This window comes from Mus caroli, unplaced genomic scaffold (assembly GCF_978045245.1).
Source record: "Mus caroli unplaced genomic scaffold, Mus_caroli_1 scaffold_6, whole genome shotgun sequence".
Lineage (NCBI taxonomy): Eukaryota > Metazoa > Chordata > Mammalia > Rodentia > Muridae > Mus > Mus caroli.
This window is the reverse complement of record NW_028227261.1, coordinates 60,925,713-60,953,019: the sequence shown is the minus strand read 5'-3', so window position 1 is coordinate 60,953,019 and position 27,307 is coordinate 60,925,713. Positions and strand designations below refer to the sequence as shown.

The following is a 27,307-nucleotide window of genomic DNA, read 5'->3' as shown; positions in this document are numbered from 1 at the left end:
TTCACATCGCTGGTAAAGTGGAAAAAGCAGCAGCAATACTAGTTATAAATGCTGATGACCTAAATGTCCTCCTGATATTTTGAAAAAAAAAAAAAAAAAAAAAAAAAAAAAAAAAACCTTTGTATGCATTATGCCACTTAATTTGCTTATCTTTATATGGTAGGATATTACCATTTTGATGGTCTTGTTTCTTAAAACAGGCAGGGTTTGTCTCTTGTGAGACTATGCAGGGGCCTAGCAAACACAGGAGTGGATGCTCACAGTCAGCTATTGGATGTATCACAGGGCTCCCAATGGAGAAGCTAGAGAAAGTACCCAAGGAGCTAAAGGGATCTGCAACCCTATAGTTGGAACAACATTATGAACTAACCAGTACCCTGGAGCTCTTGTCTCTAGCTGCATATGTATCGAAAGATGGCCTGTTCGGCCATCACTGGAAAGAGAGGCCCATTGGACTTGCAAACTTTGTATGCCCCAATATAGGGGAATGCCAGGGCCAAAAGAATGGGAATGGGTGGGTAGGGAAGTGGGGGGCGCTATGGGGGACTTTTGGGATAGCATTGGAAATGTAATTGAGGAAAATATGTAATAAAAAATATTAAAAATTAAAAAAAAAAAACAGGCAGGGTTTTTTATGACTCTCAGTTTGTCCTTAACCGCCCGAGTGCTAGGAAATCGGTACCATCATATACAATTTTGTAATCTACTTTCTGTAAGTGTGGAGTTCAGTATCTTAATTCTCTTAGATATTTAGTAGGCTACTTGGTATGTCTATATGCTTGTTGCACCTCTTGAGTCACTGACAACTTGCCTAAGAAGGTATCTTCTGGTAATGATGGACCCAGAAGTTCTCCTGATTTTTCTTAGTATGTGTTTAAGCTTGGTAAGTTTAGTCTATTTTAGGAAAAGAAAAAAAGAGGTCAGGAAAATAATTATGGAATTCTGCTGGACTAAGTTTCAGGACATCACTGTTCTGAAAACTACTGATAAAGAGAAAGACATCATTTAAATACTCTTCAGGTCTTCATTACCATTTTAAATCAAATCATGTACTCAAAAAACATTCCCTAACAGACACCATACTGCCAAAGCATATAGCCCTGAGATCTGGTTGTCAGTGTACAAGGTACAACCACTTGCATTTCAGTGATCACATTATTCATTAGAGAAAGGAATCTCAATGAGAGAAATTCAGAGCTTTATGACACTGATCTACAGTTATAGTGAAACAATTTATGGCTAAAAAAGGTAACGGGTTTCAACTTCCATAGCTCATAGTACTAAGTCTGGATGGCCACTGGATTCCATTAAAGGTCACAAATCTCCTCCAAACTGGATATACCGTCCATAAACTCAACCTCAAGATCCAACGCTGGTGTATAAAGATAAATTAATGCATTCTGAAACTACCAGTTTCTTCAGCAGCATTAAAGTTCAACTCTGGCAATGTTTTTCCAGTAGCGTTGACTCAACTGAGGCTTGCTTATTATATCTCAGGAAGTAAATGCATTCCTACAATGACACTTCAAGGACTTCAAGAAGGCCATTAATAACTTCAACTAGGAACACTGATCCTGGATAGCTGGGTAGAATGCCTCCTTCCGTGCTTAGTCAAAAAGTGTGAGCAGACCCCTTGATTGTACTGCGCTCTCCAATATGAAGGATTCACATGGCTCCTCCTTGTCCACAATTTATGGTAGTGTAATGCCAACAATAACAGTGATACTATATCTTGGTTGAACAACCTATTACCTAATTTCACAGATGAGTTAAGTAACTTGCCAATTTCTCAAAGCAAGAATATGAAAAAGCTAGGTTTTGAACTACAGTCATTTTACATTAAACCTTCTCTCTCATCTCTCCCTCCCTCTCTTTCTCTTCTTTCTTTCTTTCTTTCTTTCTTTCTTTCTTTCTTTCTTTCTTTCTTTCTTTCTTTCTTTCCTTTTTTCGAGACAGGGTTTTTCTATGTAGCCCAGGCTGTCCTGAAACTCACTCTGTAGACTAGGCTGGCCTCGAACTCAGAAATCCGCCTGCCTCTGCCTCCCGAGTGCTGGGATTAAACACCACACCCGGCAAACCTTCTATTTCTAACTCTTTCCAGCTACTCTGATCTCTAGATAGAAAGAACCACTGGAGAAAACAATGTTTCTGGTAATATATTACTTAAAATCAGGAGAAAATCTATACATTGTAGGAAAAATGTAAAAATTAAAGATCTATCAAAATTTAAAATAGTTTTAAGGGAATTAATCATTATTGGATTATATCTCCAAAATGTAAGGGGCATATATACACGTTATACATAAATGTCATGTAAGTACTATATATTGAGCCATGGTTATATTAATGAAAACTGCATCCCACCTGTGAAAGGATCTGCTGTCTGCACTGTGTTGGAAGGTCCTGAAGTTCCTGGAACATAGCGACCACCACCTATGTATGCAAAACAGCGGGAAAGCTTGAGTATATGGAAACAGATTCCTAATAGCACAATGCTTATGATAAATGAATCCAAGCTTGGAGAGAAGAGCAAAAGCAAAGCTGTCACATGATAGGAATTATAGTCAAATGTTTTAGTACTGCGCAGAAACTAAAATTTCAGTGGTTCTCCAAGCATAGCTCCTTTCCTTTTTAATTTTATGTATATGACATTTGCAAATGAAATATTAATTTTCTCCAATGGAGTCTTACTAGGGATATTAACCATGCTTCAGGGCAGACCCTGTGCCCAGTAGTAGATGGTCAATGCAAAACAAAATCAACTGTATTTTTGCAGCCTTTTTGCCTTTTTAAAATATATTGCATAAAAATGGTTTTAATATGTATTTTTCCCCTACATTTATGTCTGTGCAGCATGTATGTGCCTAGGGTCCTCTGAGGCTAGAGAAGGGCATCAGATTCCCTGAAACTGAAGATACAAACAATGTGAGCTGCTATATGGATGCTGGGACCAGAACCTGTATATTCCAGTGAGTGCTCTTAACTACTGGGCTGTCTTTCCAGTTCCTAAGTGTAGTTTCTTAACTAACTCCTTTCTGAAGTCTTATCCCCAGCACATAAATATGGAAATAAGTGAAATCGATATAAGAAAGTTGTAGGTTGTCTCTGAGTCAACAATATACATATGTAATTCCTATCCTTGATCCTGTAGAGATTTACTAGGATTCCTGTGGCTGCTGTTGCATGAAAACCACAAGCATTAAATGTTAATCTTCTGGGGAAAGCCCTGGGTTCCTTACCTCACATGTCAAATGTGCCCTCAGTGCTGAGATTCTAGCCAGGTACATTAACTGTAACCTCTGATGCTGCTACTTGATAGTCAGTGGGGAAAAATGCTATAGGGAATGAGAGCTTCATTGACATGTACATAAATGTGGTATGTGAAATAGTTTTGTTAGTACCTTTGGAGGAAATAATTGCATGTACACACACACACACACACACACACACACACACACACACATCTCTTAAAAAGTTAAAGAGTCTTAGAAGCCAAGTATTTTGTTAATTTTCTAGACATAGCCAGGGGGTTAGTTTTTACAATATTCAATATATTCACTGTTTTGTCCTGTAGTCTGAAATAGCAATGGAAATCTTCAGGCACTAAGCATGCAGTTTCCCTCACCACTTCTCTTTGTGCTAAACGCAAGTATTTGGAGGGTTAAGCCACTTATATTAATAAATTATTTTGAAATTTTAATTATGATAACATATAGGTTAAATTAGTTCAACTATGTAAATAGGCAATGCCTAGAAGAAGAAAACCCTAGAAGAGAAGAGAATGTGAAGAGCATGCAGTATTTGTGAGGAAAGGGGTTAAGATCTGCTGTTAGCTAGGGTTTTACTACTATGAACAGACACCATGACCAAGGCAAGTCTTTTTTTGGGGGGCGGGGAGGGGAGTTCGTGACAGGGTTACTCTGTGTAGCCTTGGCTGTCCAGGAACTTACTTGGTAGACCAGGCGGGACGAGTACTCAGAAATCCACCTGCCTCTGCCTTCCAAGTGCTGGGATTAAAGGCGTGTACCACCACTGCCCAGCCCAAGGCAAGTCTTGTAAGGACAACATTTAATTGGGGCTGGTTTACAGGTTCAGAGGTTCAGTCTATTATCACCATGGTGGGAGCATGGCAACATCTAGGCAGGCGTGGTGCAGACAGTGCTTAGAGTTCTACATCTTCATCTAAAGGCTGCTAGTGGAATATTCACTTCTAGGCAGCTAGGATGGGGGTCTTAAAGCCCACGACCACAGCGATGCACTTATTCCAACAAGGTCACACCTCCAAATACTGCCATTCCCTGGACCAAACATATTCAAACCATAACATCTACTACAGAATTTGAAAGAGGAAGGTGAAATGAATTTTTATTAAAAACAAACAAACAAAAACCAATAACAAACTAAACTAAAAATACAGGAAAAACAGTGGTAAGAAATAGAAATAAGAACAGGAGACTGAAAAGAATGGCCAACTAGAATGTACAAGGCCTTCCCTGAGTTAAATCCTAACTAGAGCTCTTTAAGCTCTCACCTTTCTTACTCTCTAGCCCTCCTTCTCTCTCTCCCTTCACCTCTTTCTCCACGTGGCCATGGCCGGCCTCTCCCCCTCTTTCAACCTTCTCTCCTTCCCCCTGCCTTTCTATAATAAAGCTCTAAAACCATAAAACAAACAAAAAAAAACCCAACCCAACTATAATACATATACACACATCCCCAAAACAAAGACAATAACTGTTAAGTATCTATTTTAAAATTTTAGAGGAAGCCTTGTCCAAAGAGGAGACAAGACAATCTATTTCCTCTGTACCTCAAATTTCTGGACCCTGTACTTACCGTAATACTCCTTGGATTATAATTTAGATTCCGGCATTAACTCCTAATCCCATTAATGATTTTTTTATTATAGATGACATGTTAAATTACAGGCAACGGAATACAAATCACATGTTCAAACTTTGTCCTAAAGTTGCTGTTAATCTATGTAATTTAGCCCCATATGAAAACATTAATTTGTTTACCACTGTGGTGGTTTGAAAGAGAATAGGCCCCATAAGCTCATATAGTTGAATACTTGGTACACAGCTTGTGGAATTGTTTGGGACGAATTAGAGGAATGGCCTTATTGGAGGACGCTTGTCACTAGGGGAAGGCTGTGAGCTTTCAGAAAGCCCAGGCAGATCCCAGGTTGTGTCCAAAGATGTGATCTATCAACTACTGCTCCAACGCCATGCCTGCCTGCCTGCCACCATTTCTCCCCACCAATGATGGTCATGGAATTTAACCATGAAACTTTAATCCCCAAATAAACACTTTATAAGTTGCCTTGGTCACAGCATCTTATCAGAGCAAGAAGAAAGTAACAAAGACAACCATGATACACATTCTTTAAAAAACAGCACTGGTGAGATGGCTCAGAGTAGCAGCACCTTGCTAGCAAGCTTAGTAACCCATGTTTGATCCTCTGGAACTACATAGTGGGAGAGAAGCAACCCCTGAAGGTTGTCTCCTGACCTCCATACGTCCTATGCATGTCCACAAAATGTGTACAAAATAAACATTAAAAACTCATTGATTTTATTTAATTTATTGGGAGGTTATTTTTATATATCTAAAAAAAATTTAGATATTCTTTTCTTGTTATTCTATATGTATGAGTGCTTTGTATGTTATGTATGTATACTTTATGTGTGCCCTATACCTATGGACATCAAAATACTTGTAGATATCAGAAGAGAGAACTGAATCCCTGGAACTGCAGCTACAGATGGTAGTAAGCCACTTTGTGGGTACTGGGAACTGAATCCCTGGAACTGCAGCTACAGATGGTAGTAAGCCACTTTGTGGGTACTGGGAACTGAATCCCTGGAACTGCAGCTACAGATGGTAGTAAGCCACTTTGTGGGTACTGGGAACTGAAGCTAGGCACTGCAAGAGTGCTTAATCACTGAGCCATCTGTCTAGACCATATATATCTATATGAATTTATTGTTAATTATGTATGTACCTATGTGTAATGATGGTATGTACATGTGTACTGTGCCTGCAGAGTTCAAAAGACAGCATTAAGATTCTTTAGAACTGGAGTTATAGGCAGCTGTGAGCCTCCTGATATGCTGGGAACCAAACTCAAGTCCTCTAAAAAGCATCAAACATTCCTAACCACTTACCCATCTTTCTAGCCCCACAAAGCTGTATTTCAAAAGACAGTAATTTAATTTTTTAATTTTATTTTATGTGTATGGGTGTTTTGTCTGTAAGTATATCTATATACCACATGCATGCTGGTGCCCAAGGAGGTTAGAAGAGGGCACCAGGCCCCCTGGCACTGGAGTAGCAGATGGTTGTGAGCCACAATGTAGGTGCCAGGAATTAAACCCAGGTCCTCTGGAAGAATAGTGAATGTGCTTAACCACCGACCCATCTCTCTGGGCAGAGAGTATTGTAATTGTTTCTGTAAAATATAAACTTGGTGTATACATTGAGGCTTACTAATTAGAATATGAAGTAAAACTCTGTCTATCCTAGTTTTTATTTAAAAACATAACATAATCATTAGACGATGAGAAAGATTGGCAAGGGCTGGGTTGTAGCTCAGTAGTAAGAGTACAGATTTGTACATACATGACACTGATTAATATCTCCACTAAAACAAATACCACATACACAATCCCCAATACTAATTTTAGTATATAAGACTAAACTCACCTGTAAACGGATCTGAAAAACTGGTATTCCCAAGTCCCAGTGTTTGACCTTTTGTGTTATCAATAATAAATTTAGCCACCTGATCCAGAAACATGGGATTCAAATCATTTTTCTGCAAGAAGTTGTATGCAACTAGCCAGGGATCATCACTGACATTATATGGTAATTTATATGATGGTCCACCTTCATTCACATCAATTGAGAAAACATAATCAAATTCCTGCAATGGAAACAGAAAATCAAAGATAATTTACCTGTTCGAATATGTTGAAGATATATATAGCATAATATAGATGGTATGCGGTCTTTTTATTCTAACCATTTAGATTTAAAACTTTTCTCTACAATGCAATGATAAAGTTTTCTTTTTGGCAGATAAGGAACCAAAGTGTGCATGTGCTGCAAAATTAGTTGTTTCATTATGAATGGGGCAGGTGATGGCTGAGGTGGGACTGGACTGTAACTATTTATTAATACTAGGTCCAAAAGATGATTCCCAAATGGTTGATCTTATGGTTAAAATGATCAGCTGTTAGGGTGCCCCAGTAACCATGACATACTGGCATTATAAGCACAGTCCTGCAGTGTCTCTCATGACTTCCCAAGTTTAGCAGAGACAGGCATTAAGCATGAAATGGAAGAAACTTCCAATCCAAAAATGGCTGGAAACAGTTTTGTATGGGAAATTCTAAAAGACAGATAATGGCTAATTTGTCACATGTAGCTTCCTTTACATAGAAAGATTTTATACGGATATTTAAAATGCTTTAATTATATATATCTTGATATATATTTTAAATCTATTTTAGGATAAAAGATTTTTACAATTTATTTTTAAATGTCAAAATACCAAAGAGAATTATTAGCAGAGAAAACTTCTAATTTTGTATATAGTTTAAAATAATAATTAGAAAGCAGAAATTGACATACTTTCCCTTCATATAAAACCTTTCCAGATGTTTGCTGATTAGCACCAGATGAGCCAACAACATCACCAATTTTTATCCACCTCCCGTCACTAACACTCCACTGATAGGCTTCAACTCTCTCTCCATCTCTGATTAGACGAGTCTGTCCTTCTCTAGTACCTTAAAACAAATATTGTAAGAGTCAAAGGTCAACTAGAAGAGTAAAATGCAAAAACACTTAGACAAATTTTAACATGTTTTTTATGGATGCTTCCAAGTTTAAAAACCTTGTCTTGTCAGTTATGTGTGACAGGACTAATCCTCAAGTATCAGTACCTGGCATTTAGAACACATGGAACGTCACTCCCCTTAGCACTCCTGATATTCCAAAAGGCTATGTGGTAGCATTCTTAGCTATGATTTCATTGTTATAAATAGTTACCTGGTTCACTGAGATGTTCCCTCCCAGGAAGCTGCTCCGCATTAATATCCCCCAAGTCACCAGTTTTGGAATCGATAGTTGCCTGAGAGAGCTCTCTCTCAAAAGCCTTGATTTCCTCAGCACTTGCTGTCCGCTCCTCTGACTCTGTAAACACCCTAATGATACCATCACTACGAGAAAAGCAGGCACATTTTAAGTCATTGCCACAGTTTATTAACATTCTCTCATGTGAATAAAGCAATAATTTATCTGTCTGCATGAATATGAAAAAATATCACTATGTATTGTGGAGAAGTAAGCTGACTATGTAGTAGTATAGCTGACATATATTACTTTTCAGCTATTTAAAAAAGTTGCAGGCAAAGGAGAAAGACATTAAAACACAATTTTCAATTTTTTTAAAAGAACTGCCAGTGAGTAAACACACCAGAGCCTTGTGTCCATTAGCCTGTGCCCCTCCACTGAGCTGTCTCCTAGCATTTGTTTTTTCCCAGACAGGTATTGGTACATAGCCATGGCCAGCCTTAAACTTGTTTCCCCACCTCAGCCTCTCAAGCGCTGACATTACAGGGGTCACTGTGTCCAGCACAATTTTCAATTCTATATTAAGTATTTACTGCAATAATTTAGAAATACAGCATTTACTTTTTGAAATCACTACCACATAGTCAACATACACTATCAAAAAGAGTTGGCTGGGCATTGGGGAATGTACAATGAGCCTAAGTTTCACAGTAAGACCCTATCTTGAAAACACAAAACTAAAACAAGCAATCAAAAAACAACAAAAACGGGTTATTGGGCCAGTTTGTTTTACAAAATTGGTTCAAAGACCCAACCTAGTCTTATGTTCAATATGCTCAAATATCCTCAAATATAGCTCCATAATTACCTAAATATAGTCCTCAACCTATATTCCCAAGAAAATATTCTAATCTTATGACTACATTTCTCAATTCTGATTTTAAAGTGAGGGAGTCACGCTAGCTCATTTAAATTGCATTAATTCTAATGAAGTCTACAGAATACCTTATTTCCCAACTTTCTACTAATATCCTGTTCACTTTCTCAGTTGGCTCATATTTCTTTGATGGTTACCAAGCTTCATGTGAAATATACCTATGTTGACAAATGAATCCCTGCCACAACCATAAATCAGAGGTCTACCAAACCTTCGGCACTCAGAGCTGTCCACCTTTCTCTTCTGTTCCCAATCTCTTCCTAGATCAAATACTCCTTTATTTCCTTTATTTTGCTGTAGAATTTTCTACTAAAATATAACAGCAATAACAGGCAGTGCCATCTTTCAAAATGAAGCCATTGCTTTTCTACCTTTCCATTCTCGGACCACTCAGCATTTTATGACACTGACAGAAAGCTCCCTCAGGCCTCTTTTCCATCTCCTCCATTTCTGACATCTAGAATCCTGTATGTGTGTTTTAACCTACTGACCTTTCTATATTCGGAGTATTTCACAAAATTCAGTTGCTAGTCTTCCGTCTCTCTTCTATATTTGTCTACTCAGAGAAAGTTTTGTGTAAATCTTCATTATCATTCTTATACTAGATTCAAACTGACTACTCAGGACCCACTGGCAGTGTGGCAAGATACTACTCAGATTCAATAAGTCTTTTTTTTTTTTTCTTTTGGTTTTTCAAGACAGGGTTTCTCTGTGTAGCCCTGGCTGTCCTGGAACTCACTCTGTAGACCAGGCTGGTCTCGAACTCAGAAATCGGCCTGCCTCTACCTCCCCCCCCCCCCCCCGAGTGCTGGGATTAAAGGCGTGCACCACCACGCCTGGCTTCAGTTAAGTCTTAAGTCAAAGTATTACCTTCTTTATGACACTAAGACCAATTTAATTCTCCCATTTTTCTATTGTTTATTAATGAGGATTACCACAAACTATTGTTTTAAGCTTTGTCCTTTTCTTGTTTTTCTCCTAATTCTTTCATCCTTTTATCCATTAGTGTTGTGAGGTCAGTGTTACCTCTAGTTGAACTCAATCTGCAAAAGTTATATATCCCACTTAAATCTGATCACATCTTGGTCAAGAGCTACAATCCTTTAACACTAAGCAACAAATGTAAAAAGGACCTAGCTTGAATCTTAGCCACAGGTAAGTCCACCTTTTGCTATCCTCCAACCTTAATCCAGTACTTCCCTAATCTAAACACAGAACATTCACTTCTAATGGGAACTTACTATATTATTATTTATCAGAATTCTAATGTCCATTATTCAACTTTGAAAATCCAATTTAACTTCTCCAGAAAGTTTCTCCATAGAGATCTCTATTTTTTCTAATTTCTTTGGTATTCAGTGGTTTCACTATATAATTTATAATACTATACCACAAAGTAAGCATCAATACTTGGAAAGTTCTTATTACTGCTGTTTTACTTGATAACAAAAATGTGCAAGCAATCCTCCAATGCTTAAGTACCTACCAACCACCTAGACACAGAAAATGTATTGACTGACTAGAATATAAATACCTCGCACCAACCACAATGTCACCATTGTCCAGTACGCAGCAGCACCATATAGACTGAGCTGGAAGTCGGATCGTTTGGGCGCATTCACCATGTTTCCATATTCTTAGAGATCTGTCTTCTGCAGTTGTCACAAAATCTAAAATTCATGAAAATGAAATGAATTTGTTTAGATAAAATTGAGTATGCTCATAAACAATGTCTTTCTTCATATGTATACTAATTTAAAATTAATTTTAGATTTTGTAACTTATTACAACTTCAAAATCATGTTTTTTTCATTTCACATTATACACTCTATTCTTTGGACCAATTAATTATACAAAGTCTTTCCTCAATCACTCAAGAGCCTTTTTAATAATACAGCAATCTACTCTGAACTAATATGAAGGTAGTAAAAGAATTTCTGAAAAATGGAATTTAACAGCACAAATGTAAATACAGAAGTTAAGGTAATCTTACCTCTGGAGTTTGGAAAGACAGATATGCTATAAATATAATTTGTATGTCCAAAGTATACTTCCAGACACTCGCCAGTGATCTGCCACCTTCTAATACTAGCATCGTTTGCACAGGAAAGAAATTCTGTCTCACTCAAGATTGCCAAGCCTCTTACACAGTCTTCATGCCCTAGATTTTAAAAAGAATACAAATCAACAAATGTACCACTTGGTTGACTGTACTATGCAGCTTATTAACACCATAAAACTTGTAAGAAAGCAGTAAAATCCAAGTTTAAAAGTTATAGATGGGCTGGCGAGATGGCTCAGTGGGTAAGAGCACCCGACTGCTTTTCCAAAGGCCTAGAGTTCAAATCCCAGCAACCACATGGTGGCTCACAACCACCCGAAATGAGGTCTGACGCTCTCTTCCTGTGCGTCTGAGGACAGCTACAGAGTACTTACATATAATAAATAAATACATTAAAAAAAAAAGTTATAGAAATTTATTTTCTCCTGTAGAAAGTGGTGTGGTAACTAGACCATTTAGCAATATACTAATTTTTTAATCTCCAGTCTTAGGAAGTTACACACATTACAACATACACAAAATCAGACTCACCCAAATGGCCTCAATTATACTGAATTTTTAAAATTATCACTTTTCAGCTTCTAAACTTTCGAGTAAACAATTGAGCAGGTAAGAAGTATATTATGTATTACAAAAGCTGTTAACCCCGACATTACCTAAAAAAGTCCTCTCACATCTTCCAGCCTTCCATAGTTTAATTGTCTTGTCTGCTGATCCAGTTAGCATTAAGCCCTGTTCAGGTAAAATCTTTACTGCCCATACTGCGGCTGTATGACCCTGTAAGGAAAATGGGTATCAACTTAAGATGTCACAGAACCTTCATTTTCATTTTTTATCTAAAATATTCACACAAAAACAATACCTGTAATGTCATCATGCATTTGTCATTCAGCCAGACTTTAGCAGTGGTGTCCCATGAGCCACTAAGTAATGTCCCAAATTTTCCAGAAGAAAGACTACAAACTAAGGGGGAAAATGATTAGTTAGTACATTTTTATGTGAACAAATGTTCAACTGGCAATCTTTTGAAGTATTAAAATATTTAAGTAAATCTGTGAAGTGATGGTTTTTTTAGCCAATAAAGTTCTATTTAGTGGAACTGCAAGAGAACATGGAGATCAAGATTACAAGCTTTGGTGCCAGAATGTCTAGGGACAAGGCCTAGCTGAGCCATTTATAAGCCGTGTGGCCATAAAAGTCCAAGTGTTCTGAGATAGTTTTGTTTTTAATTTATTCTTATTTTCATTTATATGTATATGCCTGTGTATGAGTGTATGCCACATGTGCGCAGGTGCCTGTAGAGACAAGAAAAAGGCATTAGATACCCTGGGAACTGGAGTTACAGGCAGTTGTGAGCTACCCAACCTTCATGGGTGTCAGGTAAGAACTAGCAAATGGACCTTGCGAGGGTCAGAATTCAAAGCATAAAAAAGATGTTGAGTCAGCTCAGCAACTCTAACTACTCATTAGATAGTTGATAGTAAGAATTTTTTGTTTGTTTAAGTATAATTATGATAATATGGTTATTTCCTCCTATTAGGTTAAAAAAAATAAAAGTTGGGGCTAGGGAGAAGGGCCAGATGGTAAAGTGTTTCCCTTACAAAGAAGCACAAAGGACTAAGTTCAAGCTGCATACAAAAATGCCAAGGGGCTAAGAGTGGTACATGCTTATAATTCCAGTGCTAGTGAAAACTGGCAAATTCCACAGGCTATCTATCTGGCCAGGCAGCTTAGGTAACTTGGCAAGCATCAGGCTACTGAGAGTCCTTTTCTCAAAACTAAAAAGGTGAGTGTGGATAGAGGGCTCTATGAGAAGAGACATTTGTGCACAGGCCTGACAATATTAGTTCCATCACTGGATCTCCTAAGAAGGAGGAAGAGAACTGACTCCCAAGTGTTATCCTCTGACCTTGCATGTGCTGTGACATACATCTGCCAAATATACTACTAAAATAATTTTATGTAGTTATTAGCCCTGGCTAGCCCCAAACTATCTCTACCTCAAAAGTGATAGGACTAAAGGATGTCACACTTGGCCCAAAAGGAAGATTGGGGGAGGTGGACAGCAGTCGAGGAATAACACCCAAAGCTTTCCCTCCCTGCCCCCAGAGCCATTCATTGTTTAGTGGGGGAAAAAAATCAGCAAATTAATGCACACAAACCACTTGTTTTTTCACAACCCACAAAAGCCAAACAATTTTACCTTAAGTGACAACTACCTTTGTTGACATGTAAAAGCTACATGAAATAAACATTTCAAGTGTCCATAAAGAAAGATTATTTGTTGGACCTGGTGGCATAAGCCTAGAATCCCAGCTACCCAGGAGGCTAATGCAAGAAGATGACAAGTTAAAGGCCTTCCTATACTATATATACCATGAGTCCAAGAGTACCTTGTGCAATTAAGATGCATCAGTGCTGAACACTTACCTATCATGTGAGAAGCCCTAGAGAATTACTGAAAAACAGACATTTTGATTTATGCTTTTGTGTGAATTGAGGAGTTATAACAGCTTTATAGTCTAAAAAGTCTAAAGCATTTAATAACTAACACTTTAAAGAAAAAGTTTGCGAAGCTACATATTGAAGTACAGAAAAAAAAAATCAAGAATTTCATTTTAAAATAATACCATGGTAGGGTAAGAAAATTAAATAATAAAAGACACTGATAATCCTTAAAGCAGAAGCTATATAAACTCATGGGGGACTTTTTATACTATTTACTGTTGTAAATAGTACACATATTTATTTAGAACTCACTCGAAAATACCAAGTCTATAATTTGTATACATTTAAAACTTTCCAAAATTAAAAAAAAAAACTTTAAAATTTGTATCATTCTGTATTTAAAATATTACATATACACAAACATCTTTACTCTGTACAGGAATTAATGTTAAGTGTTTATAAATCATGTTCCAAACTTCTACACATAATTTACAAAGTATAGGAGGCTGTGAGACGCCTCCATTATTAAGAGTGCAAACTGCTTTTCTAGGAATCCTGAGTTCGGCTCCCAGACCGTATCTAGTGGCTGATGACAACATATAGCTCCAGTGTTGTCTCTGATCTCCCTGGGCACCTGAGCATAGGTGTATATACCCACACAGACATTCATACATAGTTAAAAGTAATACAAATAAATCTTAAAATAAAAATAGGTATGCATGGCCACACTGATTTAGCACATCATTTTATAAGAAAGAGCTGTGATATTTTTGAAGTATTTTCCCATTAATAATATCAGATCCCCAAAGCTATCTGAACCCAGAACAAAAAAGAATAACTACTTGAATATACCAGTCTCTAAATCTGCAAGTAAATTTATAACGAAAAATTTACAGACCCCAGATGGTCCAAAAAGGTTTCCACTAACAAACATAGCTAAAAATATAAGGAAGAAAAATACATGGATTGTAATTCAAAGTAGTGAAACTTCTTCAAATACAAAAATACCATCATGTTATACTTACCAGTATCTTTGTGACCCTTTAAAATATAAAGTGGCATTGGACTGTCCAGCGAGAAAATGCAAATATTGTGGTCATTTCCTCCAGTGGCAATCAGTCCATGAGGATATATGTCACTTGAGGGTATGATACACACACAAGACACAAAATTAGAGTGGCCGCTCATACAGTGCATTTCTGTAAAGCCCCTGTTAGGACTGGAAAGAGAGGATCATTAATACAAACACACTTGGCCCCTGGCTTACCCTAAGACATCAAACATAAAAGACATCCATTACTACTCAGTACACAGGTCGAGTAGTAATACACCATTCAAAGAACATACTGTTTTTAATCAAACATTAAATAGCTATGTTGCATGAGTAAGGGAGTATATATCAGATTGGGAAAAATCTGATGTGAGTTCTCAGTACGAGTACACTGATTAGCAGGAAAAACAAGAAAGCAAAGGGCAGGGGATGAATACTACAAGTGCCCTTTTCTCATGCCCCCATCACCTTTCTACTCATCAGGTATTGCTGCTCTAAGAAATCTTTGGGGAACTGAAACAAAAATTAAGATAATGAAATCTACTGTCGGTAAAGTAAATGAACTACTACCTTACTACCCTTTAGTATAGTATAATAAATACATCTGGACAACTAAAAATGAATCATTTTTAGTATACAATAAAAACGAGAAACCAATGTACTATTTGGGGGAGCACAATACATTAATAAGTGCCTTAGATTACCCACTTCTCACATACATCAATCTTTTAGCATCCCCGCCTAGGTAAATCAAACAATGATACCATATACTATGTAGAAAATAAGCTAGTAACTAAGAGGCTCGTACAGGTATGTCTCTAGCAATAAAAGAGTTTACAAACTACGTGCAACAGCTAAGGCAAGTGCACATAACAAGATTAAACTCCTGGACAAAAGCACATTAACTAGTCATCTAACTGTAACAAAGTTCATGGTTCAATAAAAGCACTACAGGGGGCTGGAGAGATGGCTCAGCAGTTAAGAGCACTGACTGTTCTTCCAAAGGTCCTGAGTTCAAATCCCAGCAACCACATGATGGCTCACAACATCTGTAATGACATCTGATGCCCTGTTCTGGAGTGTCTGAAGACAGCTACAGTGTCCTCACAATAAATAAAAAAGCACTGCAGGGAGGATGAAGGTAAAAACAAACAAACAAAAATACACTTTTCAATACTGTCAGACCAGCTGTGAAGAAGTAGTAAAGGCCTAGGAGACCCGTGGAAAAATGATTTCTACACTGACAGCAGGTTTAGAGGAGAAACAATGTACCGATCAGTCCTCTCCCTCTCCCCAAAAGGGCAAAAACTACAGAGGTCCCCATGAAAATGCTAGCTGATAGGAAGAACCAGGAATGTTTCTCCCCATTTAGACAGCAAATGCACTGGAAGTCAAACCCAGAGCCTATGCACACCACATATCCAGCCTACTGAAGCTAATTTTACTCAATTTTAGCAATAGGAACAGTAGCTACTGATCTGTCAGTGTCTAACTCTATGGTGGGTGATCCTCCACATATAGTAGACTGGCTGAACACAGAAGCAGAAGTCAAAGTGTGCATAAATCATCCTGTTCTCCACACAGCAGAGATCAGTTCTCTGATCATTGTTTGCTATTCAAAAATAGATGGCCATTGTTGAAACTTCCTGTCTGCCCTGTTCATACCAACTGCCTCTCCAAGTGGTGGTTTATAAGAAATTTAAAGGACTGACCATTTTGCCCCGTTAGCATACTCGTTACCTATTTTTGAGAGCCAGTAAGTAATAAAACCCAAGATATTAGTTGTCAGGTGTGGAAGTATATGTCTGCAATACCAACACTCAGAGGACTTTGAACTAAGTAAGCTTTGGCTACACAGGTAGAGGCTGTCTCAAAATACAAACTGCCTTAAAACAAGGATATTCAAAAGCCGATTGCATATACAGGGATGTTACAACTGAATGTGCATGATGAGGGGAAACGCAAGTGAGAAAAGATCTAAGTGTACACATCAAGTATACACATTGGGCTGGGATTTGACACAGAGACATGGGACTACAAACCATTAACAAACTCTGGCTTACTCAAAGGAGCAAAATATATCACTAGAAGTGGTTTTTGAAAAAGACCAAAAAGCCAAATGGCAGGCCCACTAGTCAAAAAAAAAAATCTAAAAGAGGCATCCTACAGACAGTTCAGTAAGTATTGGTGCTTCTAACCAGAAGACAGATTGGCAGAATGCCTAAAAACATGAGTTCAATCATACAGGCCCACAAGGTAGAAAGTACTTACTGTTGCAAGTTGTTCTCAGACCTCCACAGAATACTGTGGAAATTGTATCTTCCCATATACACATAATAAATAAAATGTAATAAAAATGTAAGAGGTGGGGGTGGGAATTGTAAGATACCAGGCTTGGAAACAGAGAAACGGTTCAGCTGATAAAGTGATAAAGGATCTGCTGTGCAACCAGCACTGAGTCCACCAAGTCTGGAGCCTCAGCATTCATGTAAAGTCAGGCTGTGGCCCAGGTCTGTAACCTCAGCAATAGAGAAGCTAAAACAGGCAGATCCCTAGAGCTCAACTGGCCAGCTAAACTAAATAGATGAGCTCCAGACTCGGTGGAATACATTGTCTCAAAAAACTGTGGACAGCGATTGAGGAAACCATCAATATCCACCTCTCCCCTCTACATACACACAAACCTTATTCACAAAATGACACCAGGTAAATTTCCCATTAAAGACAAAACAAAAGCAACAACAAACCCTTTGAAGGCGTGCCTCTGTGTACCTATACAAATAATTTCTGAGGCATGTGACACTAGGCCAATGTATTCAAAGTGCAAACACTTGCACACGTGCACAAACACAGAGACATACACACACCAAACAAAACCTACCCATCAACAAATAGTGCTATGTTTTGTTCAACTGCTGTTCAAAAAGGAGGTAAATGAAGACATTTCCAGATAACAAAAGCAAGTGCATTTCATACTATCAAACTTGCCCTCCAAGAAGTATGTGTTTTCCATATGAAATGAATTCAGTCAGGCAAAGAAACAACAGTCCTCATCTGTGCTAAAGGTACAGACCTATCTATAATCTTAGCACTTGGGAAATCAAGGCAGAATCTCCACCTTGAGGCCAGCCTTCAATGACTTGCACCCAAGAGCTGTTAGGAGAGAATTAGTTCCTACTAGCTGTACACACACACACACACACACACACACACACACACACACACACTCTCACACACAGTTTCAGATACTCCCCAAAATCAACTAAGCTAATATAGAAAATAATAAAATGCATTCACTTTAAATGTCAATGGAATAAATGATCTAATCAGAAGACAGATTGGCAGAATGCCTAAAAACATGATCTGAGTATGTGCTGTCTACGCACAAGAGTTTCAGTTAGCTCCCCAAACACAAACACACTGGAAAACACATATTGCATGTAAACAGTAAACAAAAAAGAGCAAGGGGGAGCTATATAAATATTAAACCAAACATCTTTAGTTAAAAACAGGTATCAAGTCAAATATATTATTACATATTAATAAAATTTCATGCCAGGTATGCTGACATATGCCTGTGATTCCAGCAAATTGCAGGCTAGGTCACTCTAGGTTACATGGCAAAACTTTGTACCAAGAAATTAAAACCAAAAAAGAATAAATACAGCAATAATATTCAATAAATATACAGTTATGTATCTAAATGATCATCAAAATGCAGCAAGTGACAACTGACTGGCTGAGTTGCATTGTCACAGTTGCGTCCTCAATATCCCACCCAATAACAGGATGACAACATAGAGAATAAGCCAAGGGTCTGGGGTACAGTTCAGCAGCAGAACACTTTCTGCCCAGGTAAGGCTGGGGGTCCAATCTCCAGCAAAGCCAAATTAGAAAATAAAATAAAATAAAATAAAGAAAACAGCTTGCACAGTAAGTCAACTAGAAATAACAGTATATTCTATTCAAGAACAAAACATTATGAAAGGCAAGGCAATTCTTCTAATCAGAAAATTAAAACACAATCACCATATGATCTAGCAATTCCATTTCTGATTATATGTGCAATAGGATAAAAACAGTCTCAAAGAGCTCCTTAAGCAAAAATTATCATATAGCAATTTACAATAGCTAAACCATCCAATGTCCACCATAGATGAATCAATCAGAAAAAAAAAATGTTTAAGCAAAAATAGAATTGTATTCAGCCCGAAAGGGGAATTTTATGTCACTTTAAATGTCAATGGATTAAGTGCTCTGATCAAAAGACAGATCGACAGATTGCCTAAACATATGATCTAAGTATGTGCTGTCTACACTCACCAGTCTCACTTGTATGTAAAAATTCTGACACATGCCACCATATGACCCTTTGAAGACATTATGCTAAATGAAACTGGCCAGTTATAAAGTGAATACGGTAGAGTCCACTTATATGAAGTACAAGTTACTTAGTCAAAATCTTGAAGACATACAGAATGGTAGTTGCCAGGAGCTAACCACTACTTTAATGGGTATATAGTTTCAGTTTTCCAAGAACAGATTATGAAGATGCTGCTGCTAAAGGTGGTTCAATGTTATGACTGTAGTAAACACCACCAAACTATACACCTAAAAATACTCGAGGGTCAATTCTGTTGTCGTTTATTAGAAATTGGGCAGGGATATCAACGGCTTAGTTGGTAAGCTCACATTCCACACATGCATAAGGACCTGAGCTTGGATCCCTTGGACTGATATAAGTAATCAGTCATCTCTGTGAGCAACTGTAAAGTCAGTGCTGCCCAGAGGGAGGTGGGCACAAGAGAATCCCTGGAGCCTGACTGCCAGCCTAGCCTGGACACAACACTCAAAGCCATCCTTGGGTGTCTGCAAAAGCATGGAGACAAACGTGCTGTGGTGGTTTGAATGAGAATTGCTTATATTATTTTTATATATGGCTCCCAGTTAGTAGAACTAGTTGGGAAAGATTAAGAGGTGCGGCCTTGTTAAGAGTAGGTATGGACTTATTGAAAGAGCTATGCCATTGAGGGTGGCCTTCGAGGTTTCAAAAGCCAAGCTTATGTCAATCTTTTATTTTTTTTAAGATTTACTTATTTATTTATTTTTATGTATGTGAGTACATGAACAGATGGTTGTGAGCCTTCATATGGTTGTTGGGAATTTAATTTTTAGGACCTCTACTTGCTCCAGTTTCTCTGGTCGCCCTACTCACTCAGGTCAACTCCGCTTGCACAGGTCCAAAGATTTATTTATTATTATGCATAAGTACGCTGTAGCTGTCTTTAAATGCACCAGAAGAGGGCGTCAGATCTCATTATGGGTGGTTGTGAGCAACCATGTAAATTTAAGATAAAACATTTTCTAAAATGTCTCTGGGGCAGAAGACATGGCTCAAAAAACAACTGGGATTTGAACTCAGGACCTCAGCAGTCAGTGCTCTTACCAGCTGAGCCATCTCACCATCCCAGCTTGTGCCAATCTTGCTCTCTGACTGCAACTCGGAAATCAAATGTGAGCTCTGAGCTCCAGTGTCATGCTTGCCTGCCTTCAGCTGTGCTCCTCACCATAAGGTTCATGAAGTGTAAGCAAGCCCCGAATTAAATGCTTTATTGTAGTTTATAAGTTGCCTTGATCATGGTGTCTCTGCACAGAACTCTTTTTTAAAAAATGGGTTGTGTGGAATATGTTGAGGCTAAGGCAGTAAGATCAAAGGTTCAAGGACAAGCTGAGCTACAGAGAAGAGTGGATAAGAGGGCTATCTGTTCAGTGAATCTCTTAAAATAGCACCAAAAAAACCAGACCTTTGTAAGAAAGACTTTAGAACCAGTCAGAAGTTATCATAGAGAAAATTCTTTTAAGGCTATTTGGTAGTAGGTAATTTTAGTTTATCTATTTTAATGGGATTTTTAAAATGTGATTTCAAATTATTTTATTAATAAGCTTGGAGAAATTTAAGATAAAACATTTTCTAAAATGTCTCTGGGGCAGAAGAGAGGGCACAGAAAACAACGAAGACTCCGTTTCTGTTTGTTTCTGAAGCAGTGGTATGAGGCAGTCCAAGCTTAGCTCACAGGACCCACTCTCTGGCCATGAGTGTTACTCCCAGCATCACAATCTGCATCATGTAACATATGTGCATACTTCAGCAGGCCCCAGCATAGCTGTTTATTTAGGTTATTTACAGTGATCTATTAGGTTCTTAGTTCCACAATTTGTCTCATTTTCTTCTTTATATCTTCCCAAGTTCCACCACAATATTTTACAAGGTATTAAGTAATTCATAAGTCAATGACAAAATACTTAAGAAGCATTGGTGGGGGAGACAGAGGCAGAGCAGGGAGACAGCGGCCCTCTTCTACCCCTCGAATATCTGAAACTTTTACTTTAGAAAAAGTCTTGAGGAGGAGAGGGAGGCAGTGCAGCAGAGACACACAGGAATCATTGAATCTTAGAGTGTAAGTACATTTACATCACAGTCCAAGATCATAAAAAAAACAAAACACCTGAGGTCAGGCTGGTAGCCAGTTGGCAGATCAACACAGTAAAATAGCTTCCCTGATAGTGCTACTTTAGTAAAGGTTTCAGCCAGCAATCCCCACCCAAGAGCACAGCTTCCCAGAAGGTTTTCAGATCTTCCTCCTTGGAACTGAGCACATAATAAATAACAGGCATCCAGGGAGAACTTCCAACATTCCAAGAGCAGTGTGGGAAAACACAACTCTGGAGGAAGCAGACCACCAAGAACAAAAGAACTTAAAAATTAAACCAGTACTCATTGCAACCCTAGAGACACGGGAAGTCACTGCAACCACGACCCACTAGAAAGCAGCACAGGTGCTGAGAAAAGAGGTGTAGAAAAAACAAACTCAACACCCGAATAGGAAGTTCCTAAGAAAGAAGTCAGAAAAGAAAGGGAGAAAGAAACCAAGTGTTAATTTGAAAACGTTTTGGGCAGAGGTTATCAAAATTAAAAAGCCAACTAATGATCCAGGAAAATGGATGAAAACAGACTAGTTTTAAAGTGTGCACATGGGAGAGGGGAGGGAGAAGAATAGGTAAAAAACTAGGATGGTTTAGACTTCTGAACAGCCTAACATCAATAAAACAATGGAGCAATGTTGCAAATTCTGGATAGAAAATTACTTCAGGATCAGAACTGTGTAACCACTACAATTGTCACTACTCTAGCAAGACAGAAAAAAAATGTTTTCAAACTTGCAAGTCAAACAAACAAGCACCTTTGTTATTGATAACCTACATTCAGGTAGCGTCTGGATTGCTATAAGGCAACAGATGAAGAACGCCAAGAAAGTGAAAGCTAATGTCTAAATAACAGAAATCCAACACCAGCAGTCTAAAGAAAGGGACAGTAAAGTTACCCACGACTACCTGCGCTCTAGTAACGGGAGAAAGCTTCATTGTCAGAAGAGGAAACCTTAAATTATCCAACGTTTTTAAATGTTACTTTAAAGAATTTGAAGTAGGGGGCTAGAGAGATGGCTCAGTGGTTAAGAGCACTGACTGCTCTTCCAGAGGTCCTGAGTTCAATTCCCAGCAACCACATGGTGGCTCACAATCACCTGTAATGGGATCAGATGCCGTTTTCTGGTGTGTCTGAAGACAACTATAGAACTCATATACAATAAATAAATAAATCATTTTTAACAAGATGCAGAAAGAGAGTGTAATTCTCTTAAAAAGAAAAAAAAAGAATTTTAAGTAGAATTAAGATAAATAAAGATAAATACATAAAAAACTCAGTAAATGGAAACCCAAACCAGAGGGGGGAAAATAGTAATAAACACTGATTTAGTCAAGCTAAGCAAAGGTGAGCATACAAAAAAAGACAGACTAGATGAGGGTGGGCAGAAAATAGGTAACACTAATTTCAAATGTTCCCTAGCAGAAACTAACAGATAATTCCTTTAAAAAAAATCAACACATAAATATTGCAACATTGCAATTTACATTGACATAGGAATAAAACACAAAATGAGCAGTTAGATAAAAACATTGCCTCTGAGGAAAGGAAATCTGGGATGGGAGAGAAAAGAAATTGGCTTTCCTAGCTAACCCCATAGAACCGTCTTGATTTAGGATCCCAGGTTCTCAGTGTTAACCAGAGGGAGACACTTTTGTACTAGCAGAGTCAAGAAAGATAAAATGTAAGGTCATAAATTTTAAATTGTATCTCCAAATATGGGTGGCTTTCAAGAGGCCAATCAATACAAAGACAAAGATGCTGAAGTCATACCTCATCTCTCGCACCCCACAAGTTTGTGACAGAGTAATGGAGTCATATTTAGTGTGATGCCAGTTTAGAGAGGTCTGAAGCCGTGTGAAACCACAGCAGGCTGCTGGTCTAGTTCATAAGACCACGTTTTCTCTGCTAAGCTGTACCTTTTGTTTTTTTCAGTGGACTTTGGCAAAAACCTAGCTGTTAAGTCCACCCTAAAACCCAGCTCCTTTTACCTCCTAAATTCTCCCACCACTCTTGGTTCATCAACTACTAAAACAGGCATCCTTTAGAATAGGTACTCCTCAAACCAATGTTTTCATCCTTTTAGATAGATATATGCTTCTACTGGACTTAGCTTCTTCATTTGTTGGCCACTGAATTCAGGGTCTTATGTAGGCCAAGCAGTGAGCTACGTGCTATACCCCAATATTTCTGAAGTTTATTTAATGAGAACAAGGACTAAACGTTTTAGAGGTACAATTTTCACCAATAATTATAATTATTCCTAGTTTTATTAAGTGGTTTAGAATGTTAGACTCTGAATAGTTGGAAGAGACTATGTGAGGCCATATCCAATTCAACACAGCAGTTGGCTCTATAACATTCTTACTCTACCACGTCCATTGGCTGCACTGCAAAAGACATCAAACAAATCTACTTCCATGCTTTGCCTTTAGACTTTTCTTTATTCTTTTTTTAAAAAGATTTATTTATTTATTATATGTAACTACACTGTAGCTATCCTCAGACAGCCCAGAAGAGGGCATCAGATCTCATTACTGATGGTTGTGAGCCACCTTGTGGTTTGCTGGGATTTGAACTCAGGACCTCTGGAAGAGCAGTCAGTGCTCTTACCGGCTGAGACAACTCTCCAGGCCCCAATTCAAAAGTTTTTCCATATAAACACTACAACCTGGCTTCTGCTAGCCTTCAGGACCTGCGCTCACGGCATACTATGTCTTCTGCCGCTCTAGAACGTAGCTCTCCAACTACAGTTTTTCCACTTTAAAGTTGCCCCAGTCCACCCTTCAAGATCAGCTTACTCAATCTAATAAGAGATATCAGTTTCAACACACACACACAGGAGGAACACCTCCAAGAAAAAGAAAAAAAAAAGGTTCCTACTAATATCTTTTCCGGTCTAACTCTATATTCTCACGAGAGAATATAAGAAAGTCCTATAAACAGAGAGCACCTGTCTTCCTGTCAGTGATGTCTTTCTCCCCAGGAGATACACATATATGTATCTCATCATCTAAATTCAATTTACCTTCCCAAAATCACTAACCTGTTTGCTGTCATAAATTTTTCGACTAATCGGGGCTTTAAACGCAACCTCTGATATTGATTTGGGCTGGATTTTAACTTTTTGGTTATTTTTTTTTTGGGGGGGTGGAGTGTGTGTGTGTGTGTGGGGGGGGGATTGGAAGCTGAACTTCAAAGCAATGATAATTTTTCCTCCTCGAGAAAACAGAACATTCCTACACAACGATAACATTTGAGGTTAACATGAGAGGAGGTTCATCCTCTCCTCCCCAAACAGACTATAACTTGGACAACCAAGAGAGGACACTATGTGTAACTCTCTGTAAAGCAATAACTGAGAATTATAGTCTTCAAAAATTTAAATCTGAGAGATGACTACAGAGCAACTCCTAAGATCGGAGCCCGAGGGGCAAGCCAGATGTTTTCATAGCGCCGAAACTGGGAGGGCGCAAGCAGCAATAAATACTAAAGACTAAAAGAAACCTAAGGGGTTATCTGCCAAAGCTGAAGGCCCTTAAGGTGTTTTAAGATGCTCGTCCAAGGTCAAGTCGCCCGTTAGTGGTCAAGTTAGGACAGCCAGCCAGGTCCTCCAATCCCATCCATAATCATTCCCCCGAAATCTTGTCCGTTTCACAGACAGCGCCCGGAAAGCTAAAGCTCAGGACTCGGCAGGGAGGCAGGAGCAGCGCGGACACCAGGAAGAGGGAGAGATTCAGGGCAGGGAAGGAGGGTCACTCCTCCCACGTGTCTGCAAGCCTGAGGTCCACCCGTGGGCGGCGGGACTAGCAGCGCTCACCTGTCTGGAGCCCAGAGGCGGGTGGTCCGATCCCGGGACACAGACACAAAGGCTCCCGGCGGGTAGAGGCAGCACACCAGGCCCCTTACGTCTAGTTCGTGGCCCGGGAGCGAGCAGCTCAGCCGGTATCTGGAGGCGCCGCTAGCCATGGCCAGCGTGGATCCGGAGCCCGGCTCCCGGGCACAGCGCGAGACTCGTCCACAGGCCCGAGCCGGCGTGCGCCAGGCTGCGGCCCGAGACCAGCCAGCAGGAGAGGGGCGCCGGAGACCGGAAGAGCCAGTCAGCCGGTGCGGAAGGACCGCGGGGGAAGGGGCGCGCCGAGCCGCCTGAGTGACACAGCAACCCTAACACACACGCCGGAATTCATCATCCGCCGCGGCCCGCGGTGACGCAGAGTGTGTGCGTCGGGCTCCTGAGCATCACGGACCGAGGCCCGCTAGCCTTCTGCGCCCTGGATCGCCGGCCGAAGAAGGGACGGTGAGATCAGGAAATTCTGCGTAGGCGCCGGAGGTCTGGGTCCCGTCCGAACCCGGTCCATTTCAGAGAACAACCGAAAATCTGTAGTAGTTGGTGGGGGTAAATAGGAACTACAAATCCCACAATGCCGAGCGTCCCGGGTGGCTCGCCGGCGCGCTGAATCCGGATGTTTTAAATCTAGGTGCTCGTTTGACTACTCTAAGTAGTAGAGCAAAATTGCTTGTTTGCCTTACGCCACGATTTGTTTGCCCGCTTTCTGCTTGATTCTGGAGAGTCTCCCAAGATTTTCATCAGTTAATTTTTTTTTTTCATTTAAGATGACTGAATCTGAAGCCAAAGTGGGAACTTTTAATGAACTTGCCTTCACCTCAAGCTACCCCGTATGTTCTTTACCTATAATATCAGATTTTGCAGATACGATGGACCAAGTACATTCTTCCTTAACGTGACCACTGTTTGCCCGAGGTTTGGCTCAGAAGGTCTAAGGTGAAGCAGAAAATGCCTTTAATTATTTAAAAGGTCTTACGGTAGCTCGGGCTAGCCTAAAACTCGTGGTTCCTTGCTCCAGTCTCTGAACTCTGAAATTACAGGTGAGAATATATATTTTTAGCCAAACCCCGATGGTGTAGGTAGGAGTCTCACTACATTGCATTGAGATTGTCAGTCTACATTGTAGTAAAGTTAGCTTTCCATATTGTAGCACGGCATCCATCACACCACAAACCTTTGTTAAGTTGCCAAATCCAATTTGTGTGTGTTTTTCTTCACTCTTCTTAAAACCCTCATTCTAGGCTTGAAATCACAATTCCTCTGTGTGTGTGTGTTTCTCTTGACTTTAGCTCTGAAATGTATTATTCCACTTTGCTCGGTAACCCCAATAGCTTTTCGTTATTTATTTATTTATTTTTTTTTTTTAGATCGATTTATTTCGTCTATGTGGGTATTCTGTCGCTGCCTTCAGACACACCAGAAGGTGGCATCGGGTGCCCATTCCAGATGGTTGTGAACCACCATGTGGTCTCTGGAAATTGAATTCAGGACCTCTGGAAGAGCAGCCAGTGCTCTTAACTTAACCACTGAGTAATCTCTCCAGCCCCAACAGCTTTTCGTTCTTGAGAATACACTGTTATATAAGGCTTTCCCCATTTTCCTAATTTATTTTACTAAGGTCTTTTCCTTTAGGTGTGTGTCTGCCTCTGCCATATTGAATTTGCCATCTTTCTCTGAACACACCATGTTTGAAGTTGTTGTTTCTAGATTCCTAAAACAAACAAAAACTAGTGCTATGAGAGGCTGATGCAGGAGGATCATGAGAATGAAGCATAGCCTATCTAGTGAGGTCTAGGTCATTCTGGCTACAGGAAGAATTCCTATCTTAAGAAAACACACCACCCACCCACCCCCACACACAAACAGACCACACACCATAAATGTCTCACCCGCATAAACACACCACACACCCATTTACATACATCACACACACCACACACATATACACATACCCCTCAACAAGCACACACACACACACACAGTCTGTAATCTTTTCTCCATCTTTCACAGTTCAATACTGTATATCTTCTGGACCCTCCTAGTTCCTCTTTAGATTAATACAGTTTTATTATTGCCTCTTTAGTGTTCATGGTGTTGTGACATATTTGTATAGTGATCATTTCTGCAAGATTAAATTTTCTTAGGACATTTCACTCTTTTTCAATGTTTTTATAGTTGCTGTTGCTTTGTTTTTTTTTTTCCTTTTAGTTTTTATTATGTTTAGTCTCTTTGTGTGTATATTTGTGCGTGTGTGTGTTTGTGCATGCACCAGGATATACATACAGAGAGGCCAAAGGACAAACTTACAAAAAGAGGTTCTCTTTTTCTACTACATCGTTCCTGAGGTTATAACTCACGTCCTCAGGCTTGGTGGGGTGGCAAGCAGCTTTACCCACTCA

The 27,307-nt window shown here is 39.1% G+C and overlaps 1 protein-coding gene across 1 annotated transcript in view; it reads right to left on the bottom strand.

Moving 5' to 3' along the window:
* Plaa (phospholipase A2 activating protein) overlaps positions 1–25,240 on the bottom strand; it is a 32,839-nt gene extending 7,599 nt beyond the window's left edge. The window contains exons 1-10 of the mRNA XM_021159280.3: positions 24,882–25,240; positions 14,552–14,745; positions 11,941–12,041; positions 11,735–11,855; positions 11,010–11,177; positions 10,551–10,686; positions 8,056–8,225; positions 7,636–7,793; positions 6,706–6,925; positions 2,365–2,433 (exon numbers count right to left, since the gene is read on the bottom strand). Of these exons, the coding sequence (XP_021014939.1) occupies positions 2,365–2,433; positions 6,706–6,925; positions 7,636–7,793; positions 8,056–8,225; positions 10,551–10,686; positions 11,010–11,177; positions 11,735–11,855; positions 11,941–12,041; positions 14,552–14,745; positions 24,882–25,030 (1,486 nt within the window). The 5' untranslated portion in view covers positions 25,031–25,240. The remainder of the gene's footprint in view (positions 1–2,364; positions 2,434–6,705; positions 6,926–7,635; positions 7,794–8,055; positions 8,226–10,550; positions 10,687–11,009; positions 11,178–11,734; positions 11,856–11,940; positions 12,042–14,551; positions 14,746–24,881) is intronic.
* Between the last annotated feature and the right edge of the window lie 2,067 nt (positions 25,241–27,307).